Here is a 17,650-nt window from a genome sequence, read left to right on the forward strand (position 1 = left end):
TGGTAATATTAAGTGCTGCTTTGAGCTTTATGTGTTGTTTTTGAATTTATTTTTATGACTAGATGCTCTGAAATCTCAGAGAAAATAATAACAACGGATGTTGGTACTTCAGTACCGAGTAGAAGTTGAAATTCTGTATATTTATGTACTTAAGTCCCTCAGGGCTTGGGAATAACTGTGTTCCCAGGGAAGGTAAGGCTGTTCAACACCTGAGCTGTGAAGTGCTTTCAAAAAATGTACCTGGTTGCATCCCACTATTTATTTAATTACAAACAGTATTTAATTGTACAATATTTAATGTTAACTCTTACATTCTGTTATTGTATATTTCATTCTGCTTCATGAACTTAGAATCCTGCATAATATACTTGATCACTTCCATCATGCCAAGCATAATTTAGCTTAAATATTCACTATTCATTTTGCACTACTTTTCTAAGTTTTACTTTATTATATCTATTTTATTTTGTCCTTTTATAATATGTTAGAGGAGCTCGGTACCTAAGATTTTCAATGCCAAACTACACTGTAGCGACTGTGCACATTGAACCCTTGAAACTTAACAAAGTCTTCTTCTAAATTTACTTGAACGTTGGTCGTGCAACGTGATCTTGCACTATTCAATTTCTACTCTGTTTCTTCTTGCACCACTTCTATTCTTGTTATGTATTATATATATCTCTATGTTGAATTGTGATTGCCATAACTGCTCTGTAGCTACTGTGAATATCACAATGAAACCTTTAAATTTAGAATCAGGAGGAACACTAGTTCTAGCTGTCGGCAAAGAGTAGTTAAAATACCAGTAGTTTGGGGTGTAAATTAAAACCTGTTTGATTGTAATCTCTTGCAAGGTAGTTTTGAGGAGGATAATGAATAAATACAGCTGCTTGAATGAGTTGTTTTTAAGAAACAGACATTAGGAATCAGATATTGTGAGAGTGAATAACATGACCTTCATCAGAAAATATGTAAAAGAGATAATATTGAAATGAGAATATTTTAATTTCAAGGAGTATTCATATCGATATTTATCCAGTAGGAATTGTATGAATTTGTTCTCTTGGAAGGATAAACTAAATCACATTACCTGATGTGTGCTTATTAAAAGTTACCGGCAAACTCGTTCAGCTCATTTCACTTCAATCAGGAGGGAGGCCTTAAGCGGCTGTTGCCACGATGTGAAAATAAACACTAGCTGTTTTGCTTTAAAGGGAAAGGTCAAACGACAGCAGCAGCTTTGACTCAGACCTGAGTAATGGAGATTTAATTTGTGACAGGACAATGAGCAGCTTCTGTTTTCATGAAATCCAATACACAAAAACATTCCTGGGTAACCAGTGAGGACGTGAAGCAAACACGCTGACGTGCACGCTGGCTATTTAAAGAACGGCGGAGGATGCTTTTATCTAACTAATGCAAAGCAGCAGCAAAGGGAAACAACTCGGTTTCTATGGCTGTGACCTGTTTAGGTGAGGTTAGTCGTTCTCTGAAAAGAGTCAAATATATTCATGTTCTTGACCGAGCACGCCACCTCAGGGGACTTCTGTCTATAAAAAGCATCAAGATACCATTCATACTCTGATGCTTGTTTTCCTGCTTTGTTCGATGAAATGCACTTTATGAAGACTCCAGAGTCTGCATTTTAATCTGGCTCGCATCCAGAGCCAAAAATAGCACTAGTCTATTGAGGCGAAATCCACTCCTGCATCGGGAGTCTTTTTCTGACTCTTGCAAATTCAAAGTTTCTGTTACCATAGTGACAGCACACATGATCATGGTTTTTATTTTCTCTGTTTTTTTCTTACAATCATTCAAATGTTTCCAGCAATGTATTATCATGTAATCACACAACAGTGTATATTCTAAGAAATAGTCTTAAATGCTAACAGTCAGTGATGCTATCTCTCTTGCTTAAATGCCAGGAAGCATGAAGTAGGCTTCCTCTGTATAACACACACACACACACGCACGCATGCACACGCACGCAGGCAGATGTTGGCCTGTGCCAAACACGACAGTTATTACCTTTCATGGATGTTTTACTGAATTAGATATTAAAGGTCCCCTATTATGCAAAATGCACTTTTTGATGTCTTTTAAATATGTGTCCCCGGTGTGTAAGGAGACTCACCCACATCTCTAAGAACAGGGGTACAAACGAGCTGATCCAGAATTGCTGCGGACTTGACATCATAACCAAAATGTGGGCTGGCTTTACATTGAACTCATGGCAAGGTCCCGCCCACGTGACACGTCCCAACCTATCGTCCCCCATATAAAGTTGCGAGCTGAATGCCCTCCTCAGCACCTCTGTGTGTCTGTGTATTCAGCAGGAGGGACTTATAGTTGTTGTATATATAATACATATAATGTCTCTGTTCTTGTGGTAAAAACTGGGAAGTTTTGCTGAGTTTCTCCGTTAGAAACGTCTCTCTTCACAGTGAGCTGCATGACGCTCCAAAGGGGTGTGGCCAGCTTCAGATCAGCTCAAATATAAAGCGACTGTCACAGAATCAGCACCTCAGGAACAGGGCTGAAATAGAGGGGGATGAGGCATGCTACAATGGATCTGTTTGGTATTTTGAGCAAAACACTTCACATATGTATGCATTGTATAGATATTGCCCTACAATATATTGTTCAAATATAGCATAATAAGAGACCTTTAAGACTAGATTTGTGGAAATGTAACTCTGCTGCGATGCTGCAAGACCTAGAGAGTTGGAGCTTTAGCCAATAGAAGTGCATGTGTTTTATAGTGATGTCATTATGTTACGGAAGTAAACAAAGGGGTCCAATGGAGGCGTTTCAGGTAGGGTGGGGGCGAATGTGTGGGAGAGAAACTCCATCTAGAGGGAACTTTGGGATTTTGGCCTTTGCAGACCATTTACATGCGCACAAGCCAATATAACACACTACAGGAAAGGGAAAACAGAGATGGCTCCTAAAATATGTATCTCAAATGTTTAGAGAAATCTGTAATTTTAAGCAAGGTAGCGCTCCGTTTTATTTTGGCCATAATTCCACTTTCCGTTTAGTGGAATTATCTTCCAGAAGCTGGATCATAAACGCTCACTTCTGCATTCAGTAACACAAAACACATTTCGAGCATGAGAGCTTTGTAAGTTTGCATCCTTTCAGTCTTTGCAACTCTCCTTTGTTAGCCTGCAGAAATCTGTCTCACAGCAGGAGCTCGATGAAGCCAAGTGCTCTTGCAATTTGAGGTAATTCGTTCTCAAAGCATTATGTTTAATTTCTCTCTGATTTTGGGGAGGGGTGTTGGCGTCCACACTGAAGATACAAACTGCTCTGTTTGGTTGTTTTGTCCTTTTTGTTATTCATCATGATGGATGAGTACTTAAAGACCACATGACAGCGATTGATCGATCACAACCTCGGGCCAACAGTCATTGTATCACAACTATTACTTTACCTTTGTATAATAGTCAAATATAACAAAATAGGGAAAATTGCTTATTTTTGCACAACTTTCACAACAAAACAGGCAACTATTTGATTTCCAAAGCAGCAAATCTTCACCTTTATTTGCAGTGTTTGGCAATTCTGCTTGATAAATAACCTTTGACGATTGATCAATTGCTAAAAAAAGATAAACGATAGATGTGTTCGTGGCAGATTTAGAAACACACAGGTAGATTGAAGAGAATAAATGGATAAAATGACACCTCTGTAGTCGATGGAAGGTGGGGGGTAAAAAGCCTGGGGGTGTAGATGAAAGGATAGACGTTCTCCCAGGCAGCTAAAAGAGGAGTAGGGCGTTTGTGGCGTCCCACTGGAGCGAATCAAAAATGGCTGCTGTGATGTTGTAAAGGGCAAAGTAGAAGCATGGGGAGAGGGTAGATGATGGAAGTGGATGTTGTGGATCCCCAGAGAAACACTCACAGCTCCCACAACTGTCCTTCAGGGCATCCAAAATAACAATGCACTTTCTACATTTGTATTTTATTCATGTAGTGCTGATTCGGTAATTTGGAGAGTCAATGTATCACCCAGTCGGATCTAACCATTTGAGGGTTTTTACAAATATTCTGCACACTGAAGCTCTGCAGAGGGAATGGTTTGTGTGTTAATGATGTGTATTCAAGCGTGACAATTTCCATGCAAATTCTCTACGAAATTGCCATGTTGAAAAAGGCTTTTAAATTGTAATTGGGCATTTACATCCTCCTCTGAAATGCTTACTGTTAAAGGTTGCAAAACAGCCTTTAAGAGTCAGTAAGAATGTTCTTTTCTTTCTTAAATCAAAGTCTCTGATGAATCGCTGAGTGCATATAATCACAGTAGAGTACTTGTCCCTGACTAAACACTATTGTTTCCAAAATGCTTTTACCTCTCTCAGGTGTTCCATTTTCTGTTCCTAAAAAGACAACATCTTGTTTGACACTACTAAGAGCAGATAATGTGGAAATGCAGCTGATTTAATGTCGTCTTGATATGACAGTTGATATAGGTTGGAGATGCAGGCGCTTGAACATTTTCAGTTTCATTCAGAGCTGTATGAGGTGACTAAGAGGTCCAAGCAACCAAAAATAAGCACACTGAAATAATAAACGTACTTTGACTCTTCCTACATGAAGGATCAATACCTTTTTATTCGCTCTACGTAGCTACATCCAGGAGACCATTCGCTTAGCTTAGCATAGCAGCTGGAAGCAAAAGGAAAAACTAGTCAAACTCGATGGCCCAAAGTTTAAGAACACTAGCACCCTCTGAAACGCTTCTTCTATCTGCATCCAGCTGCAGTTACCTGCATAAAATAGTGCACATCAATTCCTTTAAGAGCGCAGTTTATTTGCAGGTTTGTAGGTATTTAAATATTTGGGAGAAAGTCAGAAACCCCCCTTAAGCTAAACTGCGGTTATGGCTAAAATTAGCATAAAGACTCCAGACAGCCGGCATCGGCTAAAAAGGGCAAACTGTGCCAGGCAAGGGAATGGTGTAACATATTTACATTCCTAAACTGGGTTTTCTCCCACGTTTTCTGCATGATTAAACTGACTAATATGTTCCTTAGTGATAGTCTGAAAAAGGCTAACTGTGTCCCCTTGTTTAGAGTCTTTGTGCTAATATAAGCTTGTTTCCTCTACAAGGGCAAAGGTTTGTTTTCAACAATGTAGGGTGACACACTTAGGAAACAAAATCCATACCTATCACTGATAAATAAGAATCAGTCACATTTAATGCTAATAAAAAATGGTTAAATACTGTTTTATTTGCATCTTTACTAACCGTCTTCTGATGGATCTTTTAAAAGGTTGAGTGGCTTCTGCTGGTATTCCTTTTCAGGCTGCATACCACAACCTTCAACCATTAAAGTAGGGCAACATGCTTTTAGCATGAGAGTTGAAACCCAGGTGAGAAAAAGGCTGCCAAGCACTAAAGGGCACCACTTGTTCAACTCATGAGCCCATGGTTATAAGTAAAATGAAAGCACAATGGAAAATCAGTGTTCCACGATACTCATAATCATCCTCCACCAACAAGGGGGGGGGTTACAAAAACAAGATTTTGAAAAACGAGGGAAAGACACTGCCATTATTGCACTCTCAATACACAAATGATAAGAACTCTGCTTATTATCTGATAAAGCATACCACTGTTGTCTTCTCCCGTTGCTCCTGAGCTCAACACAAGGCCATTTAATAACAATAATGTTTCACTTCTATTGTAAATCAAGGGCTTCTGCATCTGTATCAATATTCATCAATGTTAGGTGAGACGTCATCAGTTCCCAGCCAATCAGCAACGTCTGTCGGAGCTGTTTTTGAGCGGTTGCTTGGACACAGTAATAAACAGTATACGTTTGTTATATACGAGACTACATCTGCAGTGAACTTCCTCGGGTCCTTATCTAACCCCTGGCGCTCATTTGCAAACTGTCATCAATCCATATACTCTACTTAGCTGAAATAAACATTCAAACTGAGACTTTTCATGCTACTTTAATGTAGGAATGCCTGTTATTCATATCTGTTTTTATTTAAATGTTATAGTATTGACAATATTAAATCCTATCTGCGCCAGAAACAGCTGGAAATGATGATAACAACCATGGTAACAGCTTAATTGTGAGCTCTATGAATGAGATATGGCGTGCAGGATTATGTGGGTGTTCTCTGGGTAGAAAAGTCCTCTCTCTGTGCACGAGCCAGCCACATACAGTATGTAATCTCCCTTCGTTCAAACACGGAACATGAACACAAGCGGAATCTGCTGGGCTTTGGGACAGCAGCGACAAAATTACGAGCTCTCATGGCTCTCTTCATAAAAAGACATCTTATATTTATCGAAAGACAACTACACTGACATGACAGCTGTCCATATTTGGTTTATGCGTTGAGCCAAAGAACACAAGGCCTGAACCAGATTGCTGCAATACATCAGTTTTTCTTTGAGGATACAGACTATTTCTAATACAAAACTACAGAAAAAGTGAAGGAAAATAATGCACAATTTAAACTTAACATAAATAAAATAATGTACATGCTGGATAGAGTCGGAGGATGAAACCCTCTTTATTAGTCACATACATGCACACAGCAGAGCACACACAGTGAAATTGGTCCTCTGCATTTAACCCATCCTAGTACTAGGAGCAGTGGGCAGCTATTGTGCAGTGCCCGGGGAGCAATGGGGAGGGGGGGATTGGAGGTGTCCGGTGCCTTGCTCAAGGGCACCACAGCAGGGCCCAGGAGGTGAACTGGGACCTCTCCAAGTAGCAGTCCACTTACTTTACATGCTCATTACTTTCATATGAGCTTAAAATCCTCTGTTGAAAGTAGTGTACTAATGCAGGCAAAATGTCTATGGTGACAATGTTAAGCCCCCAACAATCCAGGTTTCTTCATTTTATGGGGAAAAATCGCTCTTTAAAAGCATTTTGGTCATCATGACGCTCAAAACGCTCTTAATTCTGACCCACACTAATGCATTGGTAAAAAAAAAAATACAAACCCAACACCAGTATTCTATTGAAGAAAACCTTGTTTACACAAACATTGCTGCAAGAGTAATTGAATAAGCACAAAACAGCATTTATCCACTGAGTGTTGATGCTAATATTCATCATATCTGCAGGCGATGATTCCTAATCAACCACTTAAGACATGACTCATCCTCATTCATTCGTTCCAGCTGATATAACCAAAGCAAATTCAAAAACAAGTTAATGATACATCTTACTGCCCACAGTGTGCATGTTATATTCATGTATGCACTCATTCTGTAGGGAGGCCCTGATTGCTCTGCATATGTGTGTACGGTATAGTAGATAAAGAAGTGTTTCCCTATTTATTGATGTGCCTCCATGTGTGTAAATATGTTCGTATGACTTATTCATGTGTGTGCATCTGTATTCTACATTTATGTATACGTCCCATGATTGGTAAAAGATTGTGTGCACTATCGTTATGTGTAAGAGGTTGTGCGTGTAATTGGTGTGAAATACAGAAAAAAGAAACACAGTACGACAGTCAGAGATTGCCTTTTTTGCATCGCTTGTTACCATAACTGACTGGAGCAGACGGACCCTGTGCAGCCAGTTACTTGCCTGTGGCTGCCTACATTAAATAGATGTTCACATGTGTTTACTGGAAAGAGGACAAGATAAAGCGCCATGCCATCTTTCTCTAAACGCACCTCCAGAAGAGGCCAATGTGGCTCTCCCTGCAGGACCCTACAAACACACATTCAATCACCATTAAAAGCCGACGAGTTTGTGACGCATCATTCTTCCTTAAGTGACGCATTAAGAAAACACATGGCGGGTTGATTGTTACACTCACAACAGAAGGCAGCTAACAAGCGTGGTGTAGAAACATAAACTTAGTGTCTACAAAGAAGCCGTATTACATTATACCCTGATGCTAGGAGACATTTATTGCCCCACACATTGATGCACTAAGAAGTACTTTATTGAACACAATTTGGGACATTTTTGACCGTATGTATACAGTATACACAGTATGTAGTCTTTTCTACTTCGTCATTTCTTTGTAAAACATTCTTACCCTATCTAATCTTGTATAAACGCATCTTTTCTCAGCGTATCTTGGCCTAGTTTAGCTTAATTAACTCTCATCCAGTATTTTTCTATTGTGGTATTGCAAAAATCTATGCAAAGTCATCCAATCTCTGCAATATTTGTGAGATTTCTTTGCCAATATAACCAATCCCTGCATTTCTCTCTATGAAAATGATTAAAACCAGACCTACTTCTACCAGCAAAAGTCAAACGAAGTGTATGTTTCTCCATAACGGCTTTCTCAGGCAGTGTTCGTCCTGATCCTTTTCTGTCTTTTCAGTTGAAGCCATTTCAAGTGACCCATATATAACCTGATGCTTTACACCAAGTATTTGATTCATGGAGCTGCTGCAGGCTCTTCTACACAGTGATGTAGAGGTTTATATATACAGTCTATAGGAGACACTAAGGTTTACTTACAGACTTAATTCAGGGGGGAAAAGTCAGAAATGTAAGTGCAACATCCTTGCATGTAACACCACATGCTAGCAGAGAGTTCACCAACAGGTCAATCCTAACGTGTCTTCTTCAACACTTTCGCAAACAACCCAAATCATACTATTAATTAAGTAATTATGCTTTTTGTTTAACAGCCTTATGATAATGGCCATTTGCTTTTCTTCCAAATCATCATTACTCTGAGCAGCATAGAAATGATCGGATTATACAGTCAGCTTCACCCACACTGACCCACATAAACGGTATCCACTTTAAAGTCATTTAGAGCACATTTAGAAGTTGATAAATGTTAAGTGAGCTTAAATGTGATTAATAGAATCAATCCTTCTAAAAGCAATCGACCATTGTGCCACAAGTGTGCCGGTCAACTGTAACGATACATTCAATCAGGGCGCTCAGGCTAGACGGAAACACTGCTGTACAATATATATTTATAGCTTATTTGTTGTCAGAAAAACAACTACCTTTTATCATTTATTATCCGTCTGTTGCATCATAACGTGGCTCTTTATGGGAAATCAACTCAACTTTCATGACATACAAAACCTGCACGTATGCTTCAGTCATTCTTAGAAAGCGGGTCCAAACACCCAAAATAATTCTGGCAGGTAGTCTTGCTCAGGAGTGCTTTAGCAGGTCAGATGTTCAATGACAACACAAAGAGTGTGTCCTTGCTCGCTGTGTCACTACCTGCTCATTTCATGAACACACAGCAGTGACTGGGCAGTGAATGGAGACAAAACTGTTGAATAGCGGAGCAACAGCAGCTGAAACACTTTGAGCGGTGGCACTGTGAGTACAGTGTCACTTAAAGGTCAATAAAATGTTACACTAAATTAGATATTAAAGTAAATAAATATCCGCTGGTTTATTGCATGCATTTCAGATGAAATATAACAGCTAGTCCATAACAACTTACATCATGTATCAAACAGAGAGTAAATCATTAACCAAACCATCCGTCAGTATCTTTGATAGAGAGCTTCTTTCATGTCAGGCCCTCCTAATGAACCCTCTCTGGGCTGCAGATCCGGCTGCTGAAATCTTTTCTTCAGGGATCTACAGTGTCGCTCTTGTGTCGCTTCTGGTTTCAGAACACCAAGATGATGACTGCTAAAAGCTTAGAAGGCAACAGCCAAAAAACAAAAATGCCGATAGCCAAAATGCTCAACTCAAAGCATGAAAACAGTAATCCAGAACCTATAGTTTATGGCTTGACCCACTTTTTATTTACAGTCTATACACTGCACTTAATAATCCACAACAACTTATACTGTATCTGTTGTTGTAAAACTCTAAATCAAAGTTTAGGTGAATCTGATAATAAAGAAAGACGCTATTCTTCATGATGTCCAGGACAGCTCAAAGGACCTTAAAGGTGTTAAGTGTTGTATATAATGTAAATAATAAGTGTTGGTAATCATTTCTACAGTTAAAATATCACTTTTTTAAGATGAAAATACAAAACTGATCAGATATTTACAGCTTGTCCAAGAGTCTAAATGCCCTGACGAGTGACGAGGTTAAACGGACACTTTGTGCAGCATCAAACTCAGGCAGCGCGAGTTAGAGCATTGAGCAACCGACGCTGCTATCCTCAGATCTCACACCGTGAGATAAAACCTGAGAGATAACAGCACGAGTGTGTGGAGAGCGACAGACTTGTTTACATATTTGGCTGGAAGCTGGTGCCACTTGCGTAGCTCATTGTCTGTTGGACTCTGAAACTTGTCTGGATGCCAAAAGAAAGATATCATTTGTTTCGGATCGTCACAGGTGGAAATATCTGTAGGGAGATAAAAAGCGGAAGGGATGTGTAATATGTTGGACAAAGTATAGAATTATGTTCCTCACCTGGTCTTCAAAGGACAAAGCCTGTCCAACGTCTCGAGGGAATCCATCTATGACGATGCCGCTAGCGTCCGGTATCTTCATGATCTTCTGCTTTATTTCGGTTATCGTTGTCTCCTGGTGGACAAACAAAGAACCGGGATTTGTCATTTTGTATAATCATCGAAAAACGATAACCATATCAACAGGAGCTTTATTGGATTTCTGATCAAGAGCTCCACAATGATCCTGATGCTTGAGTTTACGGCCTTCCACACTTATTTATTACATTTTAAATGCTGTGAGTGAGTGAGTGAGCTACTGGTGTCATGGGAGATTTGAGCTGCAAATTATTAATCATAAAGGTTCACAGTTGTAATTTGCTTTTCCATTCGCAGCATGAAGGGGGAGATTAGTTCTGTTAATGTTGCTTCAATTCCCAGATTCATCAAGGTTGAATATTAGTTAAAACCACTTGAAAATGAACGAGAGGCGGAGATAGAGTCATAAAGCAGGTTAATAGAAAGCTGCAAAGACACTGGAGGATCCAACACTATAATACATCTGTTATCCAATTATATTTTAATATATCTGACTGCAGCAGGAGAACTGTTGTGATTGCAGCTGAAGCGAGACACTGCCAGCCTCTTTCAGCATCATTTACTTCCTCTTGGCTGGAGGAGGTCGACATGTTCGAATGTATTTCCCTGAGATGAATGCATCATACGATATGGCAGAGATACAACCCTCCGATCTAAAAATAACATCCACGGCCATCGCTGAGTAACAGACGTTCAATTTCCCTCCATAATAAAGGCAGCGACCTGACAGACTTCACTGAGATTAAACATAATCTACGTAGATCCCACCAAACATATTGGTGTATACATGTAGAGGATCAAGAAAAGCCCTCTGATCCACTTTATGGCTAAGTTTAGATTGTTAAAGTAACATATATATCGCATAACAGTATCTAGCAGCAAGGCGTAACATATTTTCTAAAATTGCAGTTTGATTTAAGGGCACGTGCCGTATCATTATTGCAAAATGGGAATGAAAATGAAGCACTACTGAGACAAAAAGCTAACTATAGTATTTGCTTTTAGTAGCTTTTATGAAATTGATGCACAGCTTTTCTCAATCCTTTTGAATTGCCATACATTAAAGATGGGTCTTTAGCTGCTTTTATCACTGAATCTCGTGGCAGGGCCATCTCTACACAAACTTTTTTAAAGTCTGTAGTCGTAGACCAGACTGTCAAACATCCAAGATTGTTATTATGTGGACATCTGTTTGATTTCTGAGGGAACGGAAGTTCAGATGAATGCTGAGTCATATGACCTTGCGGCGTCTCACTGACAAAGAGCAAAAGCGCTGAGAGTCTGTGAGGCTTTTTGAATTATTTGCAGCATTCAAGGAGTTTCACTGTAACTTTTTGGAGCGTTTAGGTGCTCCTTAGATGGTCCCTTTTACCGAGCAGGGACGCTATAAAGAAGATTTGTGTCGGCCTATTTTTTTCAACCTTCTCTAGTGTTTTATAGTCTTTACGGGACAAGGAAAAGCAATGGAAACGGATGAAGTGAGCCAGGAAAAATCGCCAAATTATTACTGACTTTTTGAATTAAGAGGGCATAAAGAGACCTCATTCCAACACTACATGCATGCAGCACAAAGACCTCTCATCTAGATAGAAGATAGATAGAATCGGAGGATGAAACCCTCTTTATTAGTCACATACATGCACACAGCAGAGCACACACAGTGAAATTGGTCCTCTGCATTTAACCCATCCTAGTACTAGGAGCAGTGGGCAGCTATTGTGCAGCGCCCGGGGAGCAATGGGGAGGGGGGATTGGAGGTGTCCGGTGCCTTGCTCAAGGGCACCACAGCAGGGCCTAGGAGGTGAACTGGGACCTCTCCAAGTAGCAGTCCACCTTCCATATTTTCAAGTCTGTTCGGGGACTTGAACCGGCGACCTTACGATTCCCAGTCCAAGCCCCTACTGACTGAGCCACTGCTGGACCTCTGGTGATGTTAAGGGAAGAAAAGCTTAGTGTATTCATCTCGTAATTTGAATACCCTTCAGATTGAATGGGTTATTTCACCTTTTTTCATTATTTTATGAAAATCAGGCCAGTTGTTTATTTTTGATCATCCTTACAGACAAACTGACAACTGACAACCTCCTTGGTGGAGAAGCTGTGAATCAGTAATACATCAATAAACACAACACAATATATAAACAAGCACCACTGTCATCAGGGCTTCTGTTTAAGTGTGATAACCATACCCAAGAGTATTTAAGCCTCTTTCTCTCATCAGTCCCTACCAAAATAATCAAGAAACCAATTCTCCTCTGCTCTGCTGAACTAATCATGGCAGTTAAAGAAAAGCCCGCCAGCAACAGAAGTCACTCCATCACAACGAACATGTCAGCAGCTTGGCCTACTTTGCTGTTTATCTCCCTCGTTCCTGGGCAGAGATCTGGGGCTTGGCCAGATGGAAGATGAGATGTGTGCCAGACGCCGCACGGAAGATAAACGATGAGGTGGGCAGCTATTGAAGATAATTCACAAGGGGACGCGAGCTAAGAGCTGCCAGTCACGAATCAGGCGGGCGATGATACAGCCATGTTCCTCTCTGCTCCGCTAATGCATCATGCTGTCCATGTTGACAGCAAAGACCCCTCTGAGGAGTTTTAATAATGCTAATTTAAAATGTGCCCAGACAACCAGAATCACTTAGATTGTTTCACACCTTTTTATATAAACGATAAATCCGTTACAGATGCTTTTAACCCTCGCCTTCCTGTTGAAATGTCATCTGTTATCACAGTGACTTACTTTGAAGAGGCCCTGTTGTGCTTTTTGGGGTTTTCCTTTCCTCCACGTTTTACTGCAGAGGGAGTTTCTCCACCACAACCCCCCCCCCCCACCCCCACGGAAACGCCTCCATTGGACTCCTTTGTGTACTTCTATGACATAATGACATCACTGTGTAACACTTAGGCTTCTATTGGCTCGCGCTCCAACACATTGTACGTGATAGGCTAAGGGACATCTCTAAACGGTTGACCAATCAAAACAGAGCCGGCCAGCTAACCAATCAGAGCAGACTGGGCTCTGGTTTCAGACAGAGGGTGAAAGAGGTGCTGCAGCACAGGCAGTATGAGAAAATAAAGAGCTTTTTGAACATTAAAGCATGTCAACTCACTTTAAACTTAAGGTCCATTCACTGACTATTTCAACAGCTTTTTGTGGGAATCAGACCACTTCAGCAACATTTAATTAAATATAATAATTAGATAAAGTGTCTTCTGAGATTAAAAGAATATTCCTAAAACCACATGAGCCAGCTCCATTCACTGACCAGGCCTTGAGAGGCAGTCATACCTACAATAGCTCTTTGAGGTTAATATTTTACCAGAGATAATGAATCTAACTGCACCATGTGGTAATCATCTTTCTTTGGAAAAAGAGCTAAAGGCAATGAAGCTGTCGTCGTAATCCAGTCTCTTTTATCTCTATTTTACACCTAAATGACCTGGCTGGTCGAATGCTGGAATAAATGGTTAAAAGCGATTTTCTGCTTATTTATAATTATGGTTTTAATCATCCCTCTGGCATTGAATGTGTAGACTTCAACTATTAATCAACATTGTCATCTTAATTTCATAAGCATATTGAATATGGAAATATAAAGTGTTTTGTAAACAGTTTGAATGAATGAATGCACAAACAACCACACAGGGTCTGTGCTCATGTATTTTCCCAGGCTGAGTAATTACCTCTGCAAATAAGGATGCTAATAAGACCGATAAGAATCCCTCTCTGCAGTGGGCTGGTGATATGAACGCTGATAATGAGGCCCTTCGTTCATGTTCGCTGTGATAATGATCTGCGTGTGAGTGGACACACTTCCCTTCATAATCTCCCTGTTATGCAAAACACACACACACACACACACACACACACACACACACACACACACACACACACACACACACACACACACACACCACTCTCTGTGTTTATGCTACCTGTGGTGCCAGCTCTCCGTTGGTGATGATTTTAGCGATCAGGCTCCACTTTCTGTTGCTGGTGGCGTTGTGGATCATCTTCTTCCTCAGCAGTTCGCCCACAGACACGTACTGGAAGCCGTAGCGCTCGGCAATCTTCAGACTCTGTGTTCCTTTGCCGCTGCCAGGGCCACCTAGACACAGAGGGAGAGTGTTGATGTTTTGGGAGAGAATTTGTGTGCGAAAATGTGTCCGTGTAAGTGTGAAACATTGTGTGTGTGGGTGTGTGAGAGGAGGCTGTATTAGTGCAAAAAGCCCAGACTATGTGAGAGTTTGTGTGTGTGTGTGTGTGTGTGTGTGTGTGTGTGTGTGTGTGTGTGTGTGTGTGTGTGTGTGTGTGTGTGTGTGTGCATGACTGCTTGTGTTGGATCATTTGTGACAGTGTGTGTCTCGCTGTGTGACTGTGTGTGTTTTTGTGGGGGAGAAGGGCATGTAGGGGGGTGGATGATAGCAACCAGGTATGTGTGAACCTCCTACATTTGCTACCAAATCCTCTTTTTATCTTTAAATTTCAATGGGAAGAAGGATGTGCACAGTAACGATAACAGCAGAACACAGCTCCAAGCTTTATGGGTAATTTAATAGACAGCCTTGTCAATATTTGTCATGTTAGCCTTTGTTTTAAAATGTCATTATTAAAAGACTCAAATGCTTTTTTTGTCATATGCACAGTAGCTACAGTGCTATTATGGCAATGAAAAACGTTCGTCCCAGGCTCCTCCAACAATATATACAAGACATAAAACAATAAAAGCTGTGCAAAAAGAAACAGAATACATATAAAACAGCAAGAGGATGTTGCAAGTACAGGTTTAAGAAGTAAACGTAAAATAGAACACAAGTTTACATATAAAATAATCAGAATTCATTCAAAAGTATAAAAGGCAAGACAAAACATTATATACAGTAGTTGATATTTTGGAATTAAATTGCAGTACGGGGAATCCAGTCATCAGAAATAAAGTCCTAATGGTGCAAGATACAAGCTGTCCGAAAGTGAAAGCCTTCTATAAATGTCTGCAAAAGCCATCTGACAAATTGAATGCTGCTTTTTCTGCCCGTCATTCAAGGATTTTAGAGAGGCTCCTGTTTCCACAGAAAATGTCAGCCGCTCCAAAATTGCTCCTGGTATAAAGCCAGGGCAGCAAAAGTGAAATTAGTTGGAGAACAAAGCTGCGTGGGCAATTCATCCCACCGTGGTGTCACTGCCAGAAAGGATTTTTGCAGTGAGGAGAAGAGTGTGCAAAAAATCATTACGAATCAGTGATTGCTAATAAATCATTGTGTTAATATAGACCTGATTTCATTATTGTGATGTGATCTCAAACTGAATCCTGAGAGATAATGATTGAGGACTTGAATTGTCTGAAAGAAATAACAGGTATTCGATAATCTGACAACTAATCACATTATCAATGGCTCGGTTCAGTTCAAACAGACAGTGACATGACCCTAAGTTGTAAATCCACCCATTTCCGTTCACCTTTCATCTAGATTGTTTTGGAGTGAGCTGCTGAGTGTTATCTTTTATACATTGGCTGCAGAAATGCTTGCCTTTTTTTTGCATAATGAAACCAGGGCTCAGGGCAAAAAGCTCAACAGTAATGTCTCTTTCCAGAAATCTTGACCATCAGGAAGGAACTATTTTCTTTCCACCAAACTACACTCGCTAAATGTGACACAGAAGGTGTGTGCATCCACTCTTGGACCTTCAGCTTGTGCTTTTGCAAGATATATGTATTTCAGTCAGACAACCTCAGTTGTTATTTAAAAGCAGAATGTAGTTTGACTTTGGCATCGAGGCTCCATTCCTGCAAATATTTGTTACATAGAACATTGAAGAGTGATGATGAAATAACCGGATCCTACAGGTGGATGTTGAGGTGGTGGCAGGGGCAGAAAAGCAGCAGCATTAGCGAGGCAGAGGGAGAATGTGTTTGTTGGTTGTATGAGAGGGTCAAGCATGTCATGTATGTGTGTGTGTGTGTGTGTATCTTTGGTACTCGAATTGACCGCATGAACTAGCTTGCACGCTTCGCTCCATTAATTGGTTTCCTTCTGGGCAGCGCTTGTCACGATTGGTAGAAGACGTCATTAGATGCTTCTAACTAATGAAACAGATTGTGGTTGCGCTTCAGTAGGAGGAAATGATAGAGATAAAACCTGTCACTACATGATCTGTGGATTATCTTGTGTAACCAGGTCATCATTTCCGTTTGAAGACATTGGTTATTAGTTACAAAAACAAACGTGCTTTGCCTCTTTAAGCACCACAAGGCCAGGGCTATGTATTTTATTCCATTATATTCCTGAGAAGGCAGACATTTCTACGGCCAATCTCTCTAACGCTCAGCAACTCACATCCAACAAATAAGGAGGGAATGTTTTGGTTTGGGGATGAACTTTCCCTTAAAGGGTCATTAAAGTGCACTGCCTGTTTGATTTTTGCAATAAAAGGCCCAGTGATTTAGCCAAATATTCACTTCACATGTAATAAAGACGAAAAAGTGAAAGTTTGAAAACATTAGCGATGGAGGGCTGGAGAGATAATCTAAAAATAATAAGTGCCTATCTTAAAAATGTGCTCTTTTATCTCACATCTGAGAGTTTTGCAATGTTCGACCCAGCTTCATCCTGACCAAAGGCGTCTTCATCAGTCCGTCTGTCTCTCTGAAAACCTGACAAACAATTGGCACAATCATCCAAAGTGATGACAGCTGCTGCCATCCTCATTTCCTTTAAAAATAGGGCGCAATGTGCTCAAAAAGACGAGATTGTAACTGGCTTTGTGCTGCGAGGACAAATAACAATCATCCACACTTCAGGGGGACTGAACAACCAGGTCCAAACTAACATGCCGCAGCAGAGGGGAGGTTTTAACCGAGACCCAAGTCCTTTTCTGGCTTATTAACTGTGGTGTATTAAATCTGTTCATATATACAGTTAGTTACTCTCTGAGGTCATAGAGAGTACAGAGAAGATGTCGTTCAGGGGCCAATCGGTGGGCAATCGGATGTTGTATAACAGCATCTGGTATATGTTAGGAGGCCCCTATGAACGGATACATGTCACTTAGTGAGGCATACATTGTCATTGATTACCTCCTGTGAGCACACACACTTTGGACACGCACACAAATTTTCTCTTATAAATTGCATGCACAAAGAGAGTTTGGGGGACTTCCACAATTGACTCTGGGAACCTCGTATCGCCCGTGTTGGTGTATGATACTATGC

At 40.4% G+C, this 17,650-nt stretch overlaps 1 protein-coding gene across 1 annotated transcript in view; it reads right to left on the reverse strand.

Annotated features, from left to right (window-relative positions):
* ak5 (adenylate kinase 5) overlaps positions 1–17,650 on the reverse strand; it is a 61,301-nt gene that overhangs the window by 38,798 nt on the left and 4,853 nt on the right. Inside the window, 2 exon segments of the mRNA XM_063886812.1 lie at positions 10,361–10,474; positions 14,376–14,548. Coding sequence (XP_063742882.1) covers positions 10,361–10,474; positions 14,376–14,548 — 287 coding nt within the window.

Source organism: Eleginops maclovinus, chromosome 6 (assembly GCF_036324505.1).
Source record: "Eleginops maclovinus isolate JMC-PN-2008 ecotype Puerto Natales chromosome 6, JC_Emac_rtc_rv5, whole genome shotgun sequence".
NCBI classification, from domain to species: Eukaryota; Metazoa; Chordata; class Actinopteri; order Perciformes; family Eleginopidae; genus Eleginops; species Eleginops maclovinus.